At 47.1% G+C, this 26,316-nt stretch overlaps 2 protein-coding genes across 7 annotated transcripts in view; both read left to right on the top strand.

Annotated features, from left to right (window-relative positions):
• Positions 1–14: 14 nt before the first annotated feature.
• LOC109909735 (protein argonaute-1) lies at positions 15–23,900 on the top strand. Of its 4 annotated transcripts, none has more exons than XM_031791046.1 (19): positions 15–622; positions 5,972–6,158; positions 8,103–8,223; positions 8,402–8,583; positions 10,799–10,935; positions 11,401–11,554; positions 12,790–12,894; positions 13,221–13,368; positions 13,464–13,583; positions 13,847–13,969; positions 16,413–16,546; positions 16,944–17,128; positions 17,922–18,081; positions 18,306–18,396; positions 19,171–19,365; positions 19,684–19,818; positions 20,019–20,120; positions 20,700–20,899; positions 21,135–23,900. In XM_031791046.1, the coding sequence occupies exons 1-19, from the start codon at positions 598–600 to the stop codon at positions 21,241–21,243; spliced, it is 2,613 nt and encodes an 870-aa protein (XP_031646906.1). In that variant the 5' UTR covers positions 15–597; the 3' UTR covers positions 21,244–23,900. The 4 variants fall into 4 exon arrangements, with proteins under 4 accessions (XP_031646906.1, XP_031646900.1, XP_031646909.1 ...); XM_031791040.1 differs by having other exon boundaries at positions 21,132–23,900; XM_031791049.1 differs by having other exon boundaries at positions 206–622; positions 11,401–11,535; positions 12,807–12,894; positions 21,132–23,900.
• A 704-nt stretch (positions 23,901–24,604) lies between these two features.
• Positions 24,605–26,316, top strand: part of LOC109903820 (protein argonaute-3) — a 49,939-nt gene continuing 48,227 nt past the window's right edge. For 2 of the 3 annotated variants that reach the window (XM_031791057.1, XM_031791065.1), the window contains exon 1: positions 24,605–25,325. In XM_031791057.1, the coding sequence (XP_031646917.1) occupies positions 25,307–25,325 (19 nt within the window). In that variant the 5' untranslated portion in view covers positions 24,605–25,306. The remainder of the gene's footprint in view (positions 25,326–26,316) is intronic. The other variant, XM_031791061.1, reaches the window with a different exon arrangement.

Below are 26,316 nucleotides of genomic sequence, written 5' to 3'. Positions count from 1 at the left end.
TTTCCGGAATATTGGTCCCCAGGACCAAGCTTGGGAAACGCTGGTAGCGTAAGGACGTCCCAAGAATTCCGGATAGCAGTAACCATGTACAGCTCAGCTGCTACACCAAGATAACCCATACAGCCACCTCCAGTAGAGGGCGACTACAACAACTCGTCTACAGAATGCAACATCCTTCAAAGTCAAAGAAGAGGTTACAGAATTCGGGGAGGGGGGGGGGCTGGTCCTTTTTTGTTCCGCTGGATAATCGTGCTTGGACGGTGAGCAGGAGCGTAACAGACTGATAAGAAAGCATAGCGCCACTGACAATCTTTTTAGGCCAGGCAAAGAGCGTTCAACCCGGAGGAAAGAAGACCGACGCAAGATATCACACAAGAGCCGTTCAGCAGCGGTTCTTGTGTTATCAGACAGGCAGCTTTTGTCGTTACAACTCTGTGTGTCTGGGGGTACTGGAAGGGTGGGGGTTTAGCGAGTACGGAGAAGACTACACGCCGAGAGGAGGGGGCTGGAAGTCTGCAACTCTTCCAGCCTGAAAGGGCCGGCGCTGTGACCATAGAACCCTGGACTGTCTAGTGCCCGCGCGGTTAAGTGGATGGGATGGAGCCGGGACCGTCTGGCGCTGGTAGGTCTCTCTCTTTTCTCTGTCAAGGGTTGAATTGTTGCTTATCTTCAGCTATAGCAGCTGATGGTATCATGCAATTGTCCACATTTTTGAAAACGGGCGTCATATCTGGTGCAGCATTCTCTAATGCTAGCTGGCTGGCTGAAAAACCCGTCCATCACAACGATTGTGGGTCTTTTTCAACCATAGCTCGTGCACTATACGAAATGACTTATCATAGCGAGAGACTGGTCTTTTGGTGCACTGACAATGTCCAGGGTCAGGGGCGGGGGCAGGGGGCCGTGGGAATCCCTGGCGTGGAGACACGAGGTAAAGCCTGCCTTCACTACTCAGCTCCCCTCTCACTCACACACACCAAATACAAGATTGTCTGTTTTGTCAGTCTGTTCTACATACAGTTTTAGAATGATCGAAAAGTGCACTTGATCCAAATGTTATTTATTCATACCCCACCAAAATGAAGCCACAATGAACTATGTGAACACCACAATTAGTTATGTATTTGAATACTGCAAAGAGTGGCTATTGGACTACCTCCTTATGATGTGATTTTTAAAAAATATTTTTTTTTACATTTATTTAACTAGGCAGGTCAGTTAAGAACAAATTCTTATGTACAATGACAACCCACTGTTCAGGGGCAGATCGACTGATTTTTACCTTGTCAGTTCAGGGATTCGATCTTGCAACCTTTCGGTTACTAGTCCAACGCTATAACCACTAGACTACCTGTCGCCCCAATATTATTATTTAGATGAGTACATGCTATAGAAATGAAACCACACCTCCATGCAACCCTTTTACATCTTGGTCATTCCAATTTAATATTCATATTGGGTAATGCTAGAGTTATTTACATTTGAATCATTTAGCAGACCCTCTTATCCAGAGCGACTTACAGTTTATGAATTCATCTTAAAATAGCTGGGTGGGACAACCACATATCTTAGTCATAGTACGTAGATTTTTCCTCAAAGTAGTTATCAGCAAAGTCCGTGCTAGTAGCGGTGGGGCGGAAGTCAAGTGTCAGTGTTATTTCACGAAAGGCTAGTTATGGCATATCAAAAAGCACGTGGTGTTTCACTTTTGTTACTTTCGTTCAAGTGGGCAGACATGCATACAACTCTAAATATTATGATGACCTGCGATATTATGACACTGCGCTTTAGTCTGGTCTGAAGTCCAATCTGTGCATAATCAATGGTCCCCAGGTGTTAGTGTAGATCACAGTTATGTTAGCTAAAATTCACTCAAATGGGGTCGGCCTATCGTTCGACAGCTTGTTGACACTTAAATATGGAGTTGTTTGTTTTTAGGGAGGGGGACAAACAGCTAATGACCCTCGGACCCGCCCATCTCCAGAAGTCTTCTTCTCTGACCAAAGCTATTCTTTGTTGTGTATATTCACGCAACTACATTGACTGACTGGCCTCCAGATTTGGGACTAGTAGGATTTTACTGAACATCCTATAGGACACAATTTACACATTAATATTAGTCAGTTAATCAGTAACAATTAAAGGAAAATTCCACTCAATCTATCTTTTGGTATTTGTTTCATTAGTCCACTGTTGATCATATGATGCAAAACGCAGCACACTGTGACACTTTCTGTGTTTTGAAAGTTCTATATCTTCCAAACTTGATGGCTGACATGCAAAACATTTTGGGACTGTATCAACAGTGGACTAATGAAACGAATACCAAAATTATAGTTGTAGTGGTATTTGCCTTAAAATGGCTGTATTGGACCTTTAATCTCAATATCAAATCATTTCTGGCTAGCGATTACCTACCTTACTGTGATTGATTTCAATTAAAATGGTAAAATATGAACAAAAATAGCTTCTTAGAAAAATGTAATTGCTCAAGCAAATATTTAGCTAGGACTGACTGGGAGTGGGGCCTAATTGGAGGAGCCTAATGGGAAGGATGTATAACCTGAAAAATAGCTGTTATTGGCAGAGAGAATGACAAACTGTCTTTGCTACTGGCCTATTAGCCAATAGCATCTGATGTCACAGGCGGTCCAAAAACCCCACCCATCCAAACAAGCTGACATTTCAGACTGTCTTTTCAAACAGCTCTTACACTAAAAGGCATTATCATAATTTTCAGTATTTTTTTCCAACCTCCGTGTGGAAATATAATTTAAAAAAACACAGTAAAATCACGTTTGACTGCACTGCCCCATTTAACACGGACTCTGTCCTCAAGACTAGAATGAAGCTACTAGTATGTTTTATACCTGTACCTCAGGACAGTGTTTGAATACTTATCTGAACCTAAACCTAAACCCACAACTAGTTAACTCTTACCTATATCACCATTCCAGACAACTATTAGACATGGGATCATCTCTAGTGATGTCAGCAGGAAATGGATGTGGGAATAGCATGTGTGTAATTCCATGTTTCAATGATAAAGGAACCCGGCCTAAACCAGACTCCAGGGAGAAACACACACACACACACAACACACCACATACACACAGTTGACGTGGAAAGGGCCCCAGTGCCAGGGAAAGACTGCTATTGTCTGGGGATGTGTGATCACTGGCTCCACTTCTCACCATCTGCCTCCACTGGGGTGGGGCGGGCTGCCGGTGACGTGTGTGTGTGTCAGTGTGTTTAGCCTACTCTGTGTCAAGACTGTTGAGACATATGCCATAGGCGTAACAAACACACCTTCAGTAGAATAGACCTAGTCTTAAGTGGTTTATCATGCCAGATTGCCAGTCCGTAGTTGGCTGCTTTTTCAAGGCCGGTTGAGCGTATTCATCCTTGACGGACTGCTGTGCTTGACTACAGGATTTCCAATGCTTGCCTTTTAAAACACAAGCTCTCCGCTCAGCTCAGCTATAGGCCTCGCATGTGAGAGAGGTTAATGACTGGGGAGGAGGCCGCTCGGACCTAATGTGGAAACACTAACGCTGCTTCAGGATGAAAAAGGCCAAGGTCCCCCCCCCCACACACACACACACACGCACTACCCCTCCACCCACCATCCCTCCAGGTTTCCTGATCTCCATGACAATGCCAGTGTTGCTGTGGAGTCTCCATGGTAAGGCTGGGAATGTTGGGGGGGACCCCTGTGTTTGTGTGTGTGGTAGTGGGGGCTCTCCCTCTCCCCCCAGCCCCCCTGTCTGTGTGATGGAGGAGGAGGGCAGCTGCGGTCTTTGTTGTGATTGCGAGAGGGCTGTTCTCTGGGGAAGCAGAGGTTAAGACATGGGCTGGTCAGGGCTGGGCTGGGCCCCCTCTCAGGCAGGGAGGAAGGCAGGAGTCTCACATTTTACCAGGCCCATCTCAAGTCCTACACCTGTTGAACTTCACATACTTGTTTTCCTAACTGCAATGCACTAGTTAGTGCACATGCACTTTGTATTGTATTCACTCTCTGCTCAGTACGAAAGTTTCAAATTATGTTTGAAAAGAGGCTAGCAGTAGAATTAATGTCAAACGAAAACATCTCAAATGCAGGCTTTTTGTCGTCTTTCCGTGACCGTTGGATTGTATACATATGCTACTATCGCTAACTAAGGCACATTTGTGATTGTTCCATCTCATGTAGGCTGAGGTCATTTTTTATACAAAATCACACTAGAAGCCCTTGTGAGGCTAGCTTACTCCTCCGCTAGCAGTTTCTGACCCTGCCTGCGTGTTTAAGGAAATGTCTGTATCTTTCTTTCAGTGTCTGTCTGGCTTGGTGTATCCAGCGTCGCCCTAATGTATTCTTTTTCTCTCTCACCCTTAATTCTCATTGAACCACCAACCACCCCTCTCGCCTCCTCTTTCGTTCACACCCCCCCTCCTCTCACCCGAATCGCTTTGTTCCTTCTCCCCCCTCTCCCGCTATTATCCCTCATCAATATCCTCGTCTCGTGTCACCCTCTCACCCCCCCTCTCTCTCTCCCATGTACACCCATTCCTTCATTCTTTATTCCCATATTTTGCTGCTCAAACTTTTCCTTCCTGTCTGTCTGTTGCTCTTTTCTTCCTCTCTACGTCCTCCTGACTCTTCCTGACTCTTCCTGACTCGTCATCCCGCTCATGCCCCCTCTCTCTGCCCAATCTCATCATTACATGCCCCCTCTCCCTGCCCATCATCTCATCATTACATGCCCCCCTCTCTGCCCATCATCTCATCATTACATGCCCCCTCTCTGCCCATCATCTCATCATTACATGCCCCCCTCTCTGCCCATCATCTCATCATTACATGCCCCCTCTCTGCCCATCATCTCATCATTACATGCCCCCCTCTCTGCCCATCATCTCATCATGACATGCCCCCCTCTCTGCCCATCATCTCATCATTACATGCCCCCTCTCTCTGCCCATCATCTCATCATTACATGCCCCCTCTCTGCCCATCATCTCATCATTACATGCCCCCCTCTCTGCCCATCATCTCATCATTACATGCCCCCCTCTCTGCCCATCATCTCATCATTACATGCCCATGCCCCCCCTCTGCCCATCATCTCATCATTACATGGCCATGCCCCCCCCCTCTCTGCCCATCATCTCATCATTACATGCCCATGCCCCCCCTCTGCCCATCATCTCATCATTACATGCCCATGCCCCCCTCTCTGCCCATCATCTCATCATTACATGCCCATGCCCCCCTCTCTGCCCATCATCTCATCATTACATGGCCATGCCCCCCTCTCTGCCCATCATCTCATCATTACATGCCCATGCCCCCCTCTCTGCCCATCATCTCATCATTACATGCCCATGCCCCCCTCTCTGCCCATCATCTCATCATGACATGGCCATGCCCCCATCTCTGCCCCTCATCTCATCATGACGTGGCCATGCCCCCCTCTCTGCTCATCATGACATGCCCATGCCCCCCTCTCTGCCCATCATCTCATCATTACATGCCCATGCCCCCCTCTCTGCCCATCATCTCATCATTACATGCCCATGCCCCCCCCTCTCTGCCCATCATCTCATCATTACATGGCCATGCCCCCCTCTCTGCCCATCATCTCATCATGACATGCCCATGCCCCCCTCTCTGCCCATCATCACATGCCCCCCTCTCTGCCCATCATCACATGCCCCCCTCTCTGCCCATCATCTCATCTCATCATGACATGCCCATGCCCCCCTCTCTGCCCATCATCACATGCCCCCCTCTCTCTGCCCATCATCACATGACCCCCTCTCTCTGCCCATCATCACATGCCCCCCTCTCTCTGCCCATCATCACATGCCCCCTCTGCCCATCATCACATGGCCCCTCTGCCCATCATCACATGCCCCCCTCTCTCTGCCCATCATCACATCCCTACCGTTTCTGCCCTTGCCTAAACTTCCGACACCTCTGCCCCTCCAGTGCCCATGGGGCCCTTCCCCCCACCCCTGCAGCAGGTGTTCCAGGCACCCCGCCGGCCGGGCATGGGCACGGTGGGCAAGCCCATCAAGCTGCTGGCCAACTACTTTGAGGTGGAGATCCCCAAGATGGACGTGTTCCACTACGAGGTGGATATCAAGCCTGACAAGTGTCCCCGACGGGTCAACAGGTAGAGTAATGTGCCGCCCTACATAGTCTCATGTGCCAGACCTCGTCCCCTGTGGGCAATAGCCTGGGGATTGAGGTTACCCAACTCGACACCTGTCACCCAGGTGTCCCCAACTATAAGTGAAGCAGTGGTCCACTTGATCGCTAACATTTCCCCAAGGTTTTTAAGAACCACAGAATATGGACTGTAGAACTGAGCCATAGCCAGAACTCGGAGGACCACACTCTATGTAGAAGTCTGTAGAGGTCAAACAACTTCTCAAGATGATTCAGAGAGAGACAAGCAGTTCATTGGCGCACCATGACTATGACTCTCTCGTCCAGTATCCACCATTATCTAGCCAGGATATGATTAATGGTCTTCGAGATCCACATTGTATGGTGGTCATCATTGGCCAATCCATTCTAAACCCCAGACATGAGTTTCAATGGTTGGCCAATCCATTCTAAACCCCAGACATGCGTTTCAATGATTGGCCAATCCATTCTAAACCCCAGACATGCGTTTCAATGATTGGCCAATCCATTCTAAATCCCAGACATGCGTTTCAATGATTGGCCAATCCATTCTAAACCCCAGACATGCGTTTCAATGATTGGCCAATCCATTCTAAACCCCAGACATGCGTTTCAATGGTTGGCCAATCCATTCTAAACCCCAGACATGCGTTTCAATGGTTGGCCAATCCATTCTAAACCCCAGACATGCGTTTCAATGATTGGCCAATCCATTCTAAACCCCAGACATGCGTTTCAATGGTTGGCCAATCCATTCTAAACCCCAGACATGCGTTTCAATGGTTGGCCAATCCATTCTAAACCCCAGACATGCGTTTCAATGGTTGGCCAATCCATTCTAAACCCCAGACATGCGTTTCAATGGTTGGCCAATCCATTCTAAACCCCAGACATGCGTTTCAATGGTTGGCCAATCCATTCTAAACCCCAGACATGCGTTTCAATGGTTGGCCAATCCATTCTAAACCCCAGACATGCGTTTCAATGATTGGCCAATCCATTCTAAACCCCAGACATGCGTTTCAATGGTTGGCCAATCCATTCTAAACCCCAGACATGCGTTTCAATGATTGGCCAATCCATTCTAAACCCCAGACATGCGTTTCAATGATTGGCCAATCCATTCTAAACCCCAGACATGCGTTTCAATGATTGGCCAATCCATTCTAAACCCCAGACATGCGTTTCAATGATTGGCCAATCCATTCTAAACCCCAGACATGCGTTTCAATGATTGGCCAATTGAGCCGTCTGCGTTTCTTTCCTTTGATTGGACTGAGGATTTCAGCCATTGTACAACCTCCTAGACTGTAACTCAACTGTTGTATATCCAACAACAACAAAAAATAGCATCTCGCTCTCTCTTTCTCTCTCTTTCTGTTACTTGATTAACAGAAAAGCTGAGTCAAATCCGAAGTTTTACTTTGCCTGATGAAAATGTTCCATACGAAGTACACACACCGAACACATCTTGGAGCTTCCTGCTTCGTTCTTACTTAGTAGGAGTTTTTTTTCTTCTCAAACAAAGGGTCCATGCAGGCATGCGAAAGGTCAACCCCACATGACCTCTCCTTTTCAACCCGGTCCACTCTACCCCCACACTTAGACGAAAGCCACGGCACCATGTATTCAGGGGTGCCGTGGCCCCACAGCTACCTCCCCTACCTCCCTTTGTCCTAGGGATTCCCCCACGACCATGAGACCATCACCTTTCACCAGCTGTATCCTGCTTGATCCATAACCAATCTAATTGGGTCTTTCCTGCTCCCCCAAAAAACACCCATCCTAAATCCAGATTTCTGATAGGATGTTGGGTTTAATTTGGACCACTACATTTGTTGACAGATGGTCGTCTTTTGTGGTTTAGTCACCTCTGATGGCCATGATGGTGAACCTGGTGTGTTTGACTCTGTGTCGCCCCCTGCAGGGAAGTGGTGGAATACATGGTGCAGCACTTCAAGCCCCAGCTCTTTGGCGACAGGAAGCCGGTGTACGACGGCAAGAAGAATATCTATACGGTGCTAGCACTCCCTATCGGAAGTGAGAAGGTAGGCATTGGGAGAGAAAGTGTGTACTATACATTTTGAGCAAGTCCCCTTCTACTCCCGTCTGTCCATTCCATTTCTTTATCCTGTAACCCCCCCTCCCATCTCCCCTCCGCCTACACTCTCCTCCATCGCTCCATTTTCTGCTCTTGCTCACCCCCCCCCCTCTTTCTCCCTGAAGGTGGACTTTGAGGTGACTATCCCCGGGGAGGGGAAGGATCGTATCTTCAAGGTGTCTATCCGCTTCCTGGCCACGGTGTCATGGCGTCTGCTCCAGGAGACACTGGTCAGCGGGCGCCTGCAGGTTCCCCTGGACTCTGTCCAAGCCCTGGATGTGGCCATGCGCCACCTAGCCTCAATGAGGTACGGTACACTAAGTACATCCAGCAATGTACACACAGACAGACAGGCAGGCAGGCAGGCAGGCAGGCAGGCAGACACACACACACACACACACACACACGCACACGCACACGCGCACACGCAGGCAGGCAGGCAGACACACAGGCACACAGACACACACATAGACGGGCAGACAAGCACACATAGACGGGCAGACACGCACACATAGACGGGCAGACACGGACACATAGACGGGCAGACACGGACACATAGACGGGCAGACACGGACACATAGACGGGCAGACACGGACACATAGACGGGCAGACACGGACACATAGACGGGCAGACACGGACACATAGACGGGCAGACACGGACACACACAGGCAGACACGGACACATAGATGGGCAGACACGGACACATAGACGGGCAGACACGGACACACACAGGCAGACACGGACACATAGACGGGCAGACACGGACACAGACGGGCAGACACGGACACACAGACGGGCAGACACGGACACACAGACGGGCAGACACGGACACACAGACGGGCAGACACGGACACACAGACGGGCAGACACGGACACACAGACGGACAGACACGGACACACAGACGGACAGACACGGACACACAGACGGGCAGACACGGACACACAGACGGGCAGACACGGACACACAGACGGGCAGACACGGACACACAGACGGGCAGACACGGACACACAGACGGGCAGACACGGACACACAGACGGGCAGACACGGACACACAGACGGGCAGACACGGACACACATAGACGGGCAGACACGGACACACATAGACGGGCAGACACGGACACACATAGACGGGCAGACACGGACACACATAGACGGGCAGACACGGACACACATAGACGGGCAGACACGGACACACATAGACGGGCAGACACGGACACACATAGACGGGCAGACACGGACACACATAGACGGGCAGACACGGACACACAGACGGGCAGACACGGACACACAGACGGGCAGACACACACACATAGACGGGCAGACACATAGACGGGCAGACACGGACACACAGACGGGCAGACACGGACACACAGACGGGCAGACACGGACACACAGACGGGCAGACACACACACATAGACGGGCAGACACATAGATGGGCAGACACATAGATGGGCAGACACACACACAGACGGGCAGACACACACACATAGACGGGCAGACACATAGACGGGCAGACACGGACACATAGACGGGCAGACACGGACACACAGACGGGCAGACACGGACACACAGACGGGCAGACACACACACATAGACGGGCAGACACACACACATAGACGGGCAGACACACACACATAGACGGGCAGACACATAGATGGGCAGACACATAGATGGGCAGACACACACACAGACGGGCAGACACACACACAGACGGGCAGACGCACACACAGACGGGCAGACGCACACACAGACGGGCAGACGCACACACAGACGGGCAGACGCACACACAGACGGGCAGACGCACACACAGACGGGCAGACGCACACACAGACGGGCAGACGCACACACAGACGGGCAGACGCACACACAGACGGGCAGACGCACACACAGACGGGCAGACGCACACACAGACGGGCAGACGCACACACAGACGGGCAGACGGACACACAGACGGGCAGACACGGACACATAGACGGGCAGACACGGACACATAGACGGGCAGACACAGACGCAAACACACACACTATGAAAGCAAGGGCAGAGAAGCTTGTAGCTAATTGCAAAGCTAGGATCTATGATGCACAAACAGGCAGAACACGCAAACACACTCGCCACAGGACACTGAGTGCATGTTGTCTTCAAACTGATTGAAAGGCATATGTTTGCCTTGAGGTGTGAATGTTTTGTTATTTGGGATTTTTTTTTAAACAATAGCAAGACATTCCTATCAAACTTGTTGAACAGTGATTTAGTTTTAGATTCTATTATATTTACAGATCGAACAGGAGACAACAGATGCCTGATAGCTGAGAACTTGTGTAAAGGTGTCACATGAACAAAATATAATCAGACATTGACTTGGAGGCTTGACTAGATCACAAACACAAGCTGTTGAATCATTCTGCTGGACTTATGTCTTCTACTTATAGGTGACACAGAATTACTGGACATTGAGTCATGCTGCGGTGCTGAGACTCAAATGACTCATTCTCTATAATGTCATTTTTTGTCATCCAGGTACACTCCGGTGGGACGATCATTCTTCTCCCCACCTGAAGGATACTACCATCCCCTGGGAGGGGGGAGAGAGGTGTGGTTTGGTTTCCACCAGTCTGTACGCCCCGCCATGTGGAAAATGATGCTCAATATTGATGGTGAGTCGGCTGAGTCCCACCAGGCAAGATCTACTCGAGGGTATGACGTCACAGACCTTGTTGCATCTACATGATGGAATGAAAAAGGTTATATGTTAGGTCTGCTCTTAAAGTTACATTCACAGTGGTCTATGATTTAACATCTGTTTTGTGTGGTGTAAAAATTCACCGCAGATCAATGCTTAGAAATGACTTCATTCTATAGTATTGGGGTTGTGTTCATTAGGCACCAAATGGAAGAAAACTGACCGAAACGGGCAGGAACTACGTGGATTTGTCCAATAAGAAAGTATTTTTCCTTTTCCGCTGAAACATTTTCTTCTATGTTTTCCCTTGCGTGTCCTAGCGAACACAACCCAATGCTTAGGGAATAACACAATCCTATACCACTGGGCTTCGGTCTCCGCTGCACTTCACTTCCATTCAGACTGAATGCATTACTTACTGCTCTCTTTCTCCCTCTAGTGTCTGCCACGGCCTTCTACAAAGCCCAGCCGGTGATCGAGTTCATGTGCGAAGTCCTGGACATCCGCAACATAGACGAGCAGCCCAAGACCCTGACCGACTCGCAGAGGGTCCGCTTCACCAAGGAGATCAAAGGTGGGCCGTTGAACAGTGAGTGAGTACCTTCCACACGCCATGCCGCCTGCCTCTCACCAATGCCCCCTCAGACGATCCCCTCACATCTCTCCCCTCTCCACCACTCCTTCCTTCTCCACCACTCCTTCCTTCTCCACCACTCCTTCCTTCTCCCACCACTCCTTCCTTCTCCCACCACTCCTTCCTTCTCCACCACTCCTTCCTTCTCCACCACTCCTTCCTTCTCCCACCACTCCTTCCTTCTCCACCACTCCTTCCTTCTCCACCACTCCTTCCTTCTCCACCACTCCTTCCTTCTCCCACCACTCCTTCCTTCTCCCACCACTCCTTCCTTCTCCACCACTCCTTCCTTCTCCACCACTCCTTCCTTCTCCACCACTCCTTCCTTCTCCACCACTCCTTCCTTCTCCCACCACTCCTTCCTTCTCCACCACTCCTTCCTTCTCCACCACTCCTTCCTTCTCCCACCACTCCTTCCTTCTCCCCCACTCCTTCCTTCTCCACCACTCCTTCCTTCTCCCACCACTCCTTCCTTCTCCCACCACTCCTTCCTTCTCCCACCACTCCTTCCTTCTCCCACCACTCCTTCCTTCTCCACCACTCCTTCCTTCTCCCACCACTCCTTCCTTCTCCCACCACTCCTTCCTTCTCCCACCACTCCTTCCTTCTCCCACCACTCCTTCCTTCTCCCACCACTCCTTCCTTCTCCACCACTCCTTCCTTCTCCACCACTCCTTCCTTCTCCCACCACTCCTTCCTTCTCCCACCACTCCTTCCTTCTCCCACCACTCCTTCCTTCTCCCACCACTCCTTCCTTCTCCCACCACTCCTTCCTTCTCCCACCACTCCTTCCTTCTCCCACCACTCCTTCCTTCTCACTCACTCCTTCTCCCATCATTCACTTACTTCACCATTTCCTTTTCTCCACCTTCTCTTTGACGTTCATCCTAATGCATCCTTCTCTCCACCATGCCCCTTGTTATTTTCTACCCCAGGAGTCTCCCCAGAATGTTTTCAATTTCTATGATTGTGATGGAATGCACTATTATAAAGAAATACATTTGAAAGGCCACACGATGGCACTAAAGAGTAAAGCGTGAACGACTGAAACACTGGTGGAGCAGCGCCTCTGTGCACACAGCCTATGGGGAGAGCTCTGTCCTTCCCTTCTCCTCCACCCTCTCCCCATCAACGTCTGTCCCCGTGCCGTCACTACTGCTGGCTCTTATCTTTGTGTGTGTCTGTGCCCTGCTGTCGGTGGGCGTTACCAGGTCTGAAGGTGGAGGTGACCCACTGCGGTCAGATGAAGAGGAAGTACCGCGTCTGCAACGTCACACGACGCCCCGCCAGCCACCAGACGTGAGTAGCGTCACACGGTTGACCCTACTGATGCTCCCCGGACAACGGATGTTTTGGGTGGATGATATGTCTGCGAGAAGTCCAATAAAAGTCATGACCTGTAAATCATCATTGTCAGTTGGGATATTGGTCTTTTGTGATTCTGACTACAGATATGGTCTGTGACAAGGATGGATGTTTTTTTTTTATTGTTCACATTTTTTCTAGCGTTGAGTGAAGACACCAGTGGTTTTCTAGAGGCGCTTGCATCAATGTGAGGCATGGGGTGACTATTCTCAGGTAGCTTTGTTAGTCATTTAACACCTTTATCACGCATTCCCTACCAGATTTCCCCTGCAGCTTGAGAGCGGACAGACAGTAGAGTGTACGGTGGCCCAGTACTTCAAGCAGAAGTACAATCTGCAGCTCAAGTATCCCCACCTGCCCTGCCTCCAGGTGGGGCAGGAGCAGAAGCACACCTACCTGCCCCTGGAGGTGAGAGAAATTCAATCCAGTTGCTTCCTGTACTCGAGAAGGAAATCCCTGCTTATATAATATGCTCAATGGTGTTTGGTTTTGTGTCCCTGCAGGTGTGTAACATAGTAGCAGGGCAGCGCTGTATCAAGAAACTGACAGATAATCAGACGTCCACTATGATCAAAGCCACGGCTCGCTCTGCACCTGACAGACAGGAGGAGATCAGCCGACTGGTGAGTCAGTGGCGCCGCCTGGTGGCTGGAGGCTACAATGCGAAACTACCAGCTATGAGCATGAGAACTGGCATTAATGAATTTAACACAGACCATCCAACACAGATGAACACCTACTACTAGACTTGAGGGGAAAAGACTGTACATAGTAAATGACTTCCTTTTATTCTCTCCATGGATCAGATGTGAATTGACAGCAGTGTGAATGTGACATGAGATAATGAATAACACACAACCTATCTGTTGTCCCCGTCTGTCCACAGATGAAAAATGCCAACTTTAACCTGGACCCGTACATCCAGGAGTTTGGGATCAAGGTGAAGGATGAGATGGCGGAGGTGACGGGAAGGGTGCTGCCTGCCCCTATCCTACAGTATGGTGGACGGGTAAGAGACATCACACTTATAGTACGGCCACATTAAGCATCCTTTCAAGTCTGTGTACTTTAGTGCAACAAAAAAAATAATGCTGTGTACTTGTTCCAGCACAGTAAATGGAGGAGGAATTAATTTGCTACTCGCATTGGGCTCAGTTCTTTTTAGCACAATTTACTGTCCAGATATATACACACTACCGTTCAAAAGTTTGGGGTCACTTAGAAATGTCCTTGTTTTTGAAAGAAAAGCAAATCAAATCAAATCAAATGTATTTATATAGCCCTTCGTACATCAGCTGATATTTCAAAGTGCTGTACAGAAACCCAGCCTAAAACCCAAAACAGCAAGCAATGCAGGTGTAGAAGCACGGTGGCTAGGAAAAACTCCCTAGAAAGGCCAAAACCTAGGAAGAAACCTAGAGAGGAACCAGGCTATGAGGGGTGGCCAGTCCTCTTCTGGCTGTGCCGGGTGGAGATTATAACAGAACATGGCCAAGATGTTCAAATGTTCATAAATGACCAGCATGGTCGAATAATAATAAGGCAGAACAGTTGAAACTGGAGCAGCAGCACGGCCAGGTGGACTGGGGAGCACATTTTCTTGTCCATTAAAATAACATCAAATTGATCAGAAATACAGTGTAGACATTGTTAATGTTGTCAATGACTATTGTAGCTGGAAACGGCTGATATTGAATGGAATATCTACATAGGCGTACAGAGGCCCATTATCAGCAACCATCACTCCTGTGTTCCAATGGTATGTTGTGTTAGCTAATCCAAGTTTATTATTTTAAAAGGCTAATTGATCATTAGAAAACCCTTTTGCAGTTATGTTAGCACTGGCCAGAAACAAAGAACTTTCTTATGAAACTCGTCAGTCTATTCTTGTTCTGAGAAATGAAGGCTATTCCATGCGAGAAATTGCCAAGAAACTGAAGATCTCATACAATGCGGTGTAATAGTCCCTTCACAGAACCGAGTAAACTGACTCTAACCAGAATAGAAGGAGGAGTGGGAGGCCCCGGTGCACAACTGAGCAAGAGGACAAGTACATAAGATTGTCTAGTTTGAGAAACGGATGCCTCACAAGTCCTCAACTGGCAGCTTCCTTAAATAGTACTCGCAAAACACCAGTCTCAACGTCAACAGTGAAGAGGCGACTCCGGGATGCTGGCCTTCTAGGCAGAGTGGCAAAGAAAAGCCATATCTCAGACTGGCCAATGAAAAGAAAAGATTAAGATGGGCAAAAGAACAGACACTGGACAGAGGAACAGCAAAAGTTATTTGTTTCTGACCATTTTGAGCCTGTAATCAAACCCACAAATGCTGATGCTCCAGATACTCAACTAGTCTAAAGGACAGTTTTATTGATTCTTTAATCAGTACAACAGTTTTCAGCTGAGCTGACATAATGGCAAAAGGGTTTTATAATGATCAATTACCCTTTTTTTAAATTATAAACTTGGATTAGCTAACACACCGTGCCATTGGAACACAGGAGTGTGATGGTTGCTGATAATGGGCCTCTGTACGCCTATGTAGATATTCCATTCAAAATCAGCCATTTCCAGCTACAAAAGTCAGTGACAACATTAACAATGTCTACACTGTATTTCTGATCAATTTTATGTTATTTTAATGGACCCAAAAAACGTGCTTTTCTTTCAAAAACAAGGACATTTCTAAGTGACCCCAAACTTTTGAACGGTAGTGTATATGACAGTAACAGCAGGAGTAGCCCACGCAGCTACTCACCAGTAGGCTATAGAGTGGTGAGGAGGACTTCACCATTACTTTTCTGGACTCATGTTCACTCGAACATCGTTTTAAGATTTGTTTTTACTATTGACAGTTACTGCTGATTTTGGCATTTGTATATCGATTCGCTCTCCTTAAATAGTCATGACTGGTTCGATCTGCCGTAAGACCACTGTGGTGAAGAATAACATTGCTACTTACCGTGGTTCCAAGTTCAGTTTTGAGATCCACCGGCGTCATTGGCGTAGGTTTAGCCGGACGTTACTGACAGGTCTTGGAACTGTGACAATGGGTAGCCTCTCCCCGCTTTGCTTGAGGGGAAATGCAGTGATTTTGCCAACACAGCCATGTACAGAGTCTTGTACCCTTAACCTTTTTATAAACTGACTACTGTTGATATAAATCAGACCTAATTAGTTTTATGAGTAATCCAGGAATGCCACGAGTTAATTGACACGAGAGAACCCAAGAAAATAGCAACTCGACAGAGCACCAACGGCTACGATGATTGAGTAGAATACTCCCGGACACAAAGGGTCCACAGAGTTCCTGCTCACCACTCTATATCAAACCAGGCTTCTGGCTTCAGGAGTCAGTCCCCACTACAGTAGGTGTGGATTTCACAGAGTGCAAACAGCCCTGACATTGATCTGATTCTGAAGCTTTGGTCTCCCACCTGTTCCACCTCACAGAACCGGGCCATCGCCACGCCCAACCAGGGGGTGTGGGACATGAGGGGCAAGCAGTTCTACAACGGTATTGAGATCAAGGTGTGGGCCATCGCCTGCTTCGCCCCCCAGAAACAGTGTCGGGAGGAGGTGCTCAAGTAAGTACCCTTCTGGGAGACGGGGTAGTGTGGGAAGTGGATATCTTCAGGCATCGTATTAAATATTCCTGTCAGAGTGCAACAATATTTATCTTAAGATAAAATATTTGCTTTTCTAGGTAGTTTTGTGTGTTAGAATAGTGTGATTTGTTTCATATTTCAAGATTTACTTGCTGTGGTATGGGTTGTGTTCATTAGTGCACACTATGAGAAACGTTGTAAAACATTTTGCAATTGGATGAGCATTCCGTTGGAGAAATCCAGATAATACATCCCTGTTTCAGTCCATTGTCTTCCGTTTTGGTGCTTTAATAAACACAGTCCTGGACTCAGCAGACAGCACCACCATGTGAACCAGGTTCCTTTCCGAACAAAAAATGTTCACCACTCTCCTCAGGAACTTCACAGACCAGCTGCGTAAGATCTCCAAGGATGCTGGGATGCCCATCCAGGGCCAGCCGTGTTTCTGTAAATACGCCCAGGGAGCCGACAGTGTGGAACCCATGTTCAGGCACCTGAAGAACACCTACTCTGGACTGCAGCTCATCATCGTCATCCTGCCTGGAAAGACCCCAGTCTACGGTAAGATTGGCCTTATTCATGCCGAGTTTGACTTGATTTATTCTTGTTCACAGATGAAACTGAAGAAATGCAGAATTTACATGACTAACAATTGCATATCATTTAAAATACATAACACATATGTGACAAATGGAATATTGAACAATTGAAAATATTACAGGACATTTTTCATAAATCAGTGTAGATGATGGGGAGGAGACCGGTTAAAAAAGTATTTTTAAGCCTTAAGAGAATTGAGACATGGATTATGTGTGTGTGTGCGCCTTTCAGTGTGAATGAGCAAGACAAAAGTGTTCCTTTTGAATGGGGTGTGGTTAGTAGGTGCCAGGCGTACCGGTGTGTGTCAAGAACTGCAACGCTGCTGGGTTTTCCACGTTCAGCACTTAAACAATTTTTTAATTATATTTTTTATTAATCCGACCATTAAAAAAACAAAAAAACAAGCACACATAAAACTTGAAAAAGCCATACGTGCACATGAGTAAAATCATGGAGGATAACACACAATAAAGTCTGGGACTGATTTCCATTCTGGTCCTCTTGACACAAGGTGGCTAGGCAAGATCGAACACTGTTGAACGCAGTGTGACAGAAAGATGATATAACAAATAAGATCTATCTCATCATTGCAATTACTTTCCCATGTGTATCAAGAATGGTCCACCACCAAAAAGACAACCAGCCAACTCGATATTAGGAACGTGTTCTTACTGTTTTGTACTCGTGTATAATAGCTTCATTTGAGCAGTTCTGGATCTGTACCTAATTGCTGCCTGTTACTGGTCCTGTGTAGCGGAGGTGAAGAGGGTGGGAGACACTCTCCTAGGAATGGCCACTCAGTGTGTCCAGGTGAAGAACGTGGTGAAGACGTCCCCCCAGACCCTCTCCAACCTCTGCCTCAAGATCAACGTCAAGCTGGGGGGAATCAACAATATCCTGGTGCCCCACCAACGGTAACCTTTCACCAACTCTCTCCACTGGGTTGGGTTCATTATGGCATGCAAAGTCCCTTCCTTTTTCAGTTGGTTTTGTTGCGTTTGGTACCTAATGGATACGAACTTGGTCTTAATGTCCTCTGGATGGAAACGCATTCATGTATATGAGCACTCTCTTTTAAAACCAGACAAACTCCTGTGAGTTTGACGGAATTTGTCCCTTCTCCCTTCCTGTCTCACAGGTCAGCAGTGTTCCAGGAGCCTGTCATCTTCCTGGGGGCCGATGTAACACACCCCCCTGCTGGAGATGGGAAGAAGCCCTCCATTACCGCTGTAAGGCTGCTTCTCCAATATTACCTCATACCCCCCGTATACATAATCATTTGTGTTATCATGGTGTAGTGGAAGAGAAGAAGGGGAAGAGAATGGCTCAGCACTGACTCCCAGACGGGGAAGAAATGACGTCACCCCGATCCTCGCAACCCGGGCCTGGCTGTGGTTGGCTGTGTGGTTGCCAAGCGATCATGACAGGCTGTTGAGTCACACAGCCCTCTGTATGCGTCTGTTTGTGCTTCTGTGGGTGTGTGTCTGCGCTTACAGAGGTGGTCAGGAAGGATGACCATTTCTCTCACAATAACAAGGCGTAAGGCTGCGAGGTTACTGTTATAGATGCTGACGACCCAGAGCTTCCCACACCGCCTATCCTGTCCCTCTAGAGGATGCTAGTGCTCACCTTCTATCATTGGCTAGACGTGAATCATAGACCATTGAATGAAATGTTGATGTTATGGGTTGTCTTATCTTTTATTTTTCAGCTCGTCTCTCTGGTATTTTCAAAATTCTTGCTTTTTAAGAGTGGTTTCTGAATTTTGGATTCACAAAGAGTCTTGAGTAGTAGTGCTGATATAGGATCAGTTGCCTTTTGGCTAATAGTGAATAAGATTACGTGGACAGGGGGGACCAGATCATAGATCATCACTGAGATGCTTTCTGAATACATACCCTAGTCTCTGCATGGCTAGTCCCCTCATTTCTCTTTTCTCATCCCTCGCTCCTATTTTTTTGTTTTCTCTCCCCCTCTCTCTCTCTCTCTCTCTCTCTCTCCAGGTGGTAGGCAGTATGGACGCCCACCCCAGCAGGTACTGTGCCACAGTCCGGGTCCAGAGGCCCAGGCAGGAGATTATCGAAGACCTTTCTTACATGGTGCGAGAGCTGCTGATCCAGTTCTACAAGTCGACCCGCTTCAAGCCCACCAGGATCATCTTCTACAGGGACGGGGTGCCCGAGGGGCAGCTCCCGCAGGTACTTCCTGGTCTCTGTCGTTGGGGGTTATAAATGGTTGTCAATAGAGATGGGTATCCATTTTTCATTATTTATATTTGACAGAGTTGGATTGGCCAGATCACTATATTTTCCCTCACTTTGACCAATAGGCCTAGTAGTTTATAGCAGTTAAGTAATGGTATGTAGTTCATCTCTGAATAAGTATGATTTGATATAGTATAGCGTGACAATAATGCAAAATACTGGGAAGAGTTACAGAAAGAGGTGAGTAACGCAACTACCTCTAAAGATATCAGTTGGACAGATAACGAGTAAATGTTAAATTTTTCTGCATAGATACTCCACTACGAGCTTCTGGCCATCAGGGATGCGTGCATCAAGCTGGAGAAGGACTACCAGCCTGGTATCACCTACATCGTGGTCCAGAAGCGCCACCACACACGCCTCTTCTGTGCCGACAAGTCTGAGAGAGTGAGTCAACAGTCCGAGCTATTCTAACCGCAATTGTATCATGCTTTATAGTAGGTTTCACTCTAGAACAGGGGTCTCAAACTATCGGCGCATGGGCCAAATGCGTCCTGTGAGCTTATTTGATGTGGTCTGCGGTTGTAATGTTAGGATAAGCGTTTTGTAATTAAATATTGTGGTCCTGTTATTGTCTTTTTCTGTAGATCGGGAAGAGTGGTAACATTCCTGCAGGGACCACAGTGGACACCAGCATCACTCACCCGTTTGAGTTTGACTTCTACCTTTGCAGTCACGCGGGTATACAGGTGAGTGGGGAGGAGCTTCCTGCTGCTGTCCAGCTGTGTTGGTCTAACCTGAGCCATTCTAAATCTCCTGGCTCTTGAGTCACATGCAGCTCTTTTTTAATGCTCCTTTGTGGCTCCATGGCTATTTAATTTGTATACTTTGATTATTTGTATACTTTGATTATTTATTTAACCATAGAAATCACATTGAGAGTTACATCTCCAACAAAGCAACATGCATATATTTACGAGATATAAAACATAACAATGAATGTAAGTTAAAACAGTGCTGATGAGAAACTTTAAAAGAGCAGGTTTAAAAATATATCGTTAGGGCCCTGTGTTTTGCACAATCATGTGACAAATTTTGATTCTGTATTTTAAGCCTTATTCGGGAATGAGAATTACACCAAAGATTAAGATTAAGCAATTGTCTGAGGATGGTGCTGGACCACCTGACATGAAAAGGGGACCGTTTGAAGTTAAAGCTTTAAACAAAAGGTTCAAATCCAGGCAAAACACAGGGCCCTAATACTAGTTATTCATGTTTTCAAGTAATCCTCCTCTCTTGAGTGTTGAAATGGTCTCTCCACTCTGCAGGGGACTAGTCGGCCCTCGCATTACTACGTCCTGTGGGACGACAATCGTTTCACCGCCGACGAGCTGCAAATCCTCACCTACCAGCTGTGCCACACCTACGTGCGCTGTACACGCTCAGTCTCCATCCCCGCGCCAGCCTACTACGCCCGCCTCGTGGCCTTCCGTGCCCGCTACCATCTGGTGGACAAGGAGCACGACAGGTGAGCATGGTGGTCTAGTTAACGTTTAAAGGGACATTCCACTTAAATCTGTTGTCAGATGTTTAAGACTTCAAATGTAGTCTAATTGTCAAGATGAATTCAAGTTCCATGCCATCCGTTGTGTAGATCCAGCTGTATGCCTCAACCTAAAATGAATGAAGAAGATAAGCACCATATAATTTCCAGATCTTATTCGGTACTTATTGCATCCTGTGTCTTTCTGTCCTTACTGTAGTGGGGAGGGAAGCCATGTCTCTGGTCAGAGTAACGGTCGGGACCCCCAGGCTCTGGCGAAGGCGGTGCAGATTCACCACGACACGCTGAGGACCATGTACTTTGCCTGAGCACCACCCCACACCACCACCATTGTCCTTAAGACTCACCATCCCTCGGTGAGGGGCCTGGGAGCCCACTGGAAGCCTTCCACCTCTCCTCCCTCCATGGTTGTGGCCACCCACACACTCCACACACCTCTCATGACTGACCCACCCCAGTACCAGAACTATACACCCCTCACCTGATCAACCCAGGCCGACTGCAGCGTTCTGCACAACGGTTATTATTATCATTGTTGATATTATTAAGTGTTTATTTTCATTTACTTTACCAGGACTGTGTGTTTTTATGTTGCCTTTTATTTTGTTTTTTTAAGAGAGAAAAAAGGGTATTATTGTATGCGACCTTCCACACTCCTATGAATGCAATATGGAGGGGAGGAAAACGGGCGCTGAGCTGCCCCGAGACTTTTGACTGCCACCACAATGCTGCCTCTTACCTAATCCGAACGGCGGATGCCAGTGTTCTGTTCCAAGCCCCTGGTACAACAGGAGTCATGGGACCCCCGGGCTGGGGAAGGGTGACAAAAAGGACACACTTATTATCGTTTTTAAATTTTTTATCATGAACTCCATTCTTATGTTGCCGTTTCACTTTTTTTTTATGGCCTTGAGGCGTGCAACGGGGACGGACGGTACTTTAGCACTTAGCACTTAGAGATTAGCATGTAGTCAACGCCGCCCACCCTGCACCTAATATGAAGTGTCTGTGTGAGGCTAGGCCTCTGCTCTTAATAGTGGAAATAGAGCAGAGATAGAAAGAGCAGGTGTATTATATCGTAGATACATGAGACTTAAGTCCTTCACTGTATCTGTGCAGGTTGGGGAGTCTCCTCTTAAAATTAGCCAGTAGAGAGAGGCCAATGTAGAAGTTAGAGGGACCATTGCATTGAGTTTATTGAATATACTTGAATATACTCACACCCCATGCACCTAAACCAGCATTATTATTATTAACCAGCCTAATGTGATGCCTACCAATGGAAAAGGGACACCTATGTAAACAGGAAGGTAATCTTTGTGTCAGAATGCATTTAATCTGCGAAAGGAATTACGAGGCACTTTCTTTACCTGATTGGTTTATGTTACTTCAGAATGGGGAGATTTGTCTTCCCTCAGCCTTCACACACACACCCCTACCTACCTACCTACCTACCTACATAATAGATATTCTCACACCTACAACCTTTCTAAGCTTGCTGAACCAATAGAGTAACAGTAGCAATACAAGGTCTTCATCTTGTCTTTGTAGGTGTGAAAGCAGCAAAAAGACGTGGGCCAGAGAACACTGAATGAAAAGTGTTTCTCCCTTCACTTTTAGCACTTGACCTTGGCTATATGATCATTCTACACATTCTAGCTACACATTCCAACCTATGTCAATGGGGACGACGTACACACCAGTACACTACGTTGACATACACACAAACGCGCAAATACTGTACGCACACATAGCACCTCTTTCTTTTTTTTTTTTCATTTTGTACATAGCTTGTCCTACCTACAAACATCGACCACAGTGTCGATCAACACAAGCACACTCACGCCCCCTCACATTCTCCTACTGAGTGTGTACCGAGCCACCTCCACGCATGCACTTGCCCCCCTTAAAACCCCCACATGAATACTTACCCCCTCCTTCCAACGCCACCGCCCTTTTCCCCCCTATCCATACCCCGCTCAACCCTCTGCCTCGGTTCCCCTCCTCCCAGCCTAGTGTATGATCCCCCATTGGTGCGCTGTGTGCATGGACAACACAGATAGGGGTTTGCTACACAGGTTATTTTGGGGGGGGATACTTACTCAATATGCCCTGCCTTCACTTCTGATCACGTTCTGACTTTCTGAAACGCATGAAACACATTATTATGACTGGGTATTCTGAGCCACCTTCTTTCCGTTTTCCTAGAGATAGGAGCTTATTACGCTCACTTTTGCCTGTCAGTCATAGCTTCAGTTGTGTAAGCGGTGAACTGAAAGGCCGTTTTCTGTATTGTTGTGATGAGTAGTGTCAGAGTGTATCCTCAAGGGGGTACTATGCGAAAAGTAGTCTGACAACTTTCACTTCTTGGCCTTCAAGCGCCTCCAATCATGTCTGGTGGGTGGTAGAGCACCTTTTATGTTGGAAGGGAATGACGATTGAGATTTAATGATATGCCAATTTTTTGGGGGGGGATTCATGTTTATGGACTTACGCACTCAAAATGCTTTTGTACACCATTGTACTGACCCCATGTGTCCAAGGTGATTTGTATATAACCTGTAATGAATTTGGGCTCACCAATGTAGCGGGGCCTTTGCAGTTGGGGTTAGTCCCCGGCCCCTCTGTGTTCAAATTCAGCTTGGGTAAGCCCAGCAACACTGATCCAGATGCAGTTCTTGTCTCCATTCACTGAAGACACAAAGCACCTTGCAACAGGGGAGGACAACATGGAATTACCCTGGGAAAAGCATCATGATGAGGACACAAGCGATTCCGCTCCACCCAGTCTCACTGACTAAGCAATATAAAAGCCACTGATCAAGAACAGTCTTTGTCATAGCACTTCTCAATTGGTTGAATGAAAGGACATGGAAGCAACTTATTTTGGCTCTGTATGATGTAATAGTATGGGGACTCTGTTGGGGAGGGCTATTTTTAAAGGAAATACATTTGTTTTTTAATACTCTTGTTGATTTTGTTGCGTACAGACAAACGTAATGCATTTATGGTCAGTCCTGGAAAACGTAAGAACTGGAGAGGAAAAGGGAAACATTTTGACGTAAGAACTGAGATGTTCTCTGTGTTACTGTAATATGATGTATTCCCATTGGCTAAAGTCAAAGCACATAATTTGTAATCGGAGGCTAAACATCGCGAGACTTGCAGGAACGCTTGCGAAACTGGTCAAGCAGACCAGGCCGGGGTTTGGGGTTCGAGAAGTGAAACATTCTTCCTTAGTTGTTAATTTTTCGAAATCTGAAGGCACAGCCTAGATTCGATCCAATGTCTTAATTGAACATGTTATTACTCAGACCTCGTGAAAGTGACAAACTGACTCGTTTTCATTTTCGTCAAAAATAAGATTTCGGGGGGGTGCCTTTGATTGACGGCGTGCACATGCGCAATTATGCGCGAGACAACCGTTAGACTCGATGACGTATTTCTGCGCATGAGCTTAGCTAGCTACGGTGATCGGGGATTTCTAGTGGAGAAGCAGTTTCTGCCCATCTTCCTACTGTACTGTCTTTGGGCGAAGTGCTTCATTCTGACGTTTGGCGTTTCCTTTTTGAGATAGAACCCACCTCTTGATAGAACCCACCTCTTCCTGTCGGTGTCAGACTAGTAACTTCACCATATTTAGTTGGTCAGAGCCCTACAGAGTTGAGTACAGGCAACCGGGATGAAAATCTTAGCCATATCGACGAATGCAACCGGGAGTTGACAGCCTAGAAACAGCGAGACTGGCCGCTGTTGGAGAGTGACATCAGTGGAAACTAGGCGGCACATCAAAACGGGTGCAAGCTCCCTATCGACAGCAGACTTTGAGTGATAAGTAGCTGTCTATTGTCGGATGAGAATTCTAACTAGTAGTCGTAGGTAGCTAGATGGCTAGCTAGCTAATTATCGCCAACTACCAAGCCTTAAACTCGATACCTTCTGGACGTAGAACTGAACTGATCAGATTTTTATTCAGCAAACTGATAAACTAAAGAGCCCAGTGAATCTGCAATTATGATATCTTGACATTGTCTGTTAGCTATGCTTGTCTCAATCCATTTGCTAATCTAGCAGCTAGCTAGTTTATCGTCGTCGTTGAGGCTCGAGCAAGTATCGCCGTGGCAGTGAATTCCGATTGGATACCTTGATCGACTTGCAGACACCGGGACACGGAAGACCCTCATCCAAAGGGACTGGAAAAGGGGCCCGTTTGACAGTGAGCAGAGAAGAGAATTCGGGGAAACCCGTAACTACTCTGTTGCATCGCCTGTGCGGTGTTGTGAACTGCCGATAAACTAGATTGAACCAAGGAAGAGTTCCTGACATTTGACATCTGTGATCCGGGGAGTGAACCGGGCAGGGACCTCATGAATGGAAATCGGAACGACAGGTAATATGCTGTCATTGCTCATATCATGCCAAAATGATTTACTAAATTGTTGCATGTTTCCCAACACTGACATTGCAACAAAAGCAGAAAAAATGTATTACCAGCAAAAAAAATAACTTATTTGATTGCTAGTTAGCCAGCCAATGTGAGTTTATTTTTTTGTTGGTCCATGTCAATTGCCTTAATAAGACACAACGCCAACCCACAGGTGTTGGTTGAGGTGTCTCGTTCGTGGCTAGCTGCTTTTAACTACGCTAATATTTACACTCTAGAATTGCTAGTAATTAGCTTGCAAAAAAACTGAATAGTCCGCTGGAAGCCAGAAGTTAAATAAAATGTAATTTCAATTTACCCTGCCGATTGTCCTTAAGCAGGGGGGAAATTGAGAAAAAAAAAAACTAACGAAAATAACACATTTAAACATAATTTCCTAACTTTGGTCTGTTTTCTGCTGGCTTCATGTTAAAATAAGTCCTGCGCGTGTGCCTTATGTGGACAAAAGAGGAATACTTTTCGGGGGCTTTTATTTTGACGTGAGGTAAGCGGGTCTACAACCTACGTTTTGGAAAGTCTGTTTATTAACCCGAACCTTTTTAGATATTAATACGATTCCCCATCATAATGACCAACCGTCCTGCCCACAGGCACAGTAAGTTGAAATGGAATTGTATTAAACTTCTGGCTTCCCACACGGACTGTTTTTGTGCCACCCAATACAATTGAAAGCAACGCTAGTGTATGTAAATAGACCTGCTGTTGCTAAAAGCACCTTGGTAAATTTATGAATGGCCACCAACTACTTTTTGTTTAACTGTAACTAGGGGACTTCCTCAACAGTTCTCTGTTGGACATGTGTGAGTCACAAGTGAAATGTCATTCTATACACACACCATGTGGGAGTACAGTGTCTTTGAAGTCCTGTAAAGTTGGGTTAGTCATAAGTGGAGGAATGCCATGAAATATAGACTTAACAAAAGTTTTGTCATATTTC

This window comes from Oncorhynchus kisutch, linkage group LG2, assembly GCF_002021735.2.
Source record: "Oncorhynchus kisutch isolate 150728-3 linkage group LG2, Okis_V2, whole genome shotgun sequence".
Classification (NCBI taxonomy): Eukaryota; Metazoa; Chordata; class Actinopteri; order Salmoniformes; family Salmonidae; genus Oncorhynchus; species Oncorhynchus kisutch.
This window is presented reverse-complemented; position numbering and strand designations above follow the sequence as displayed.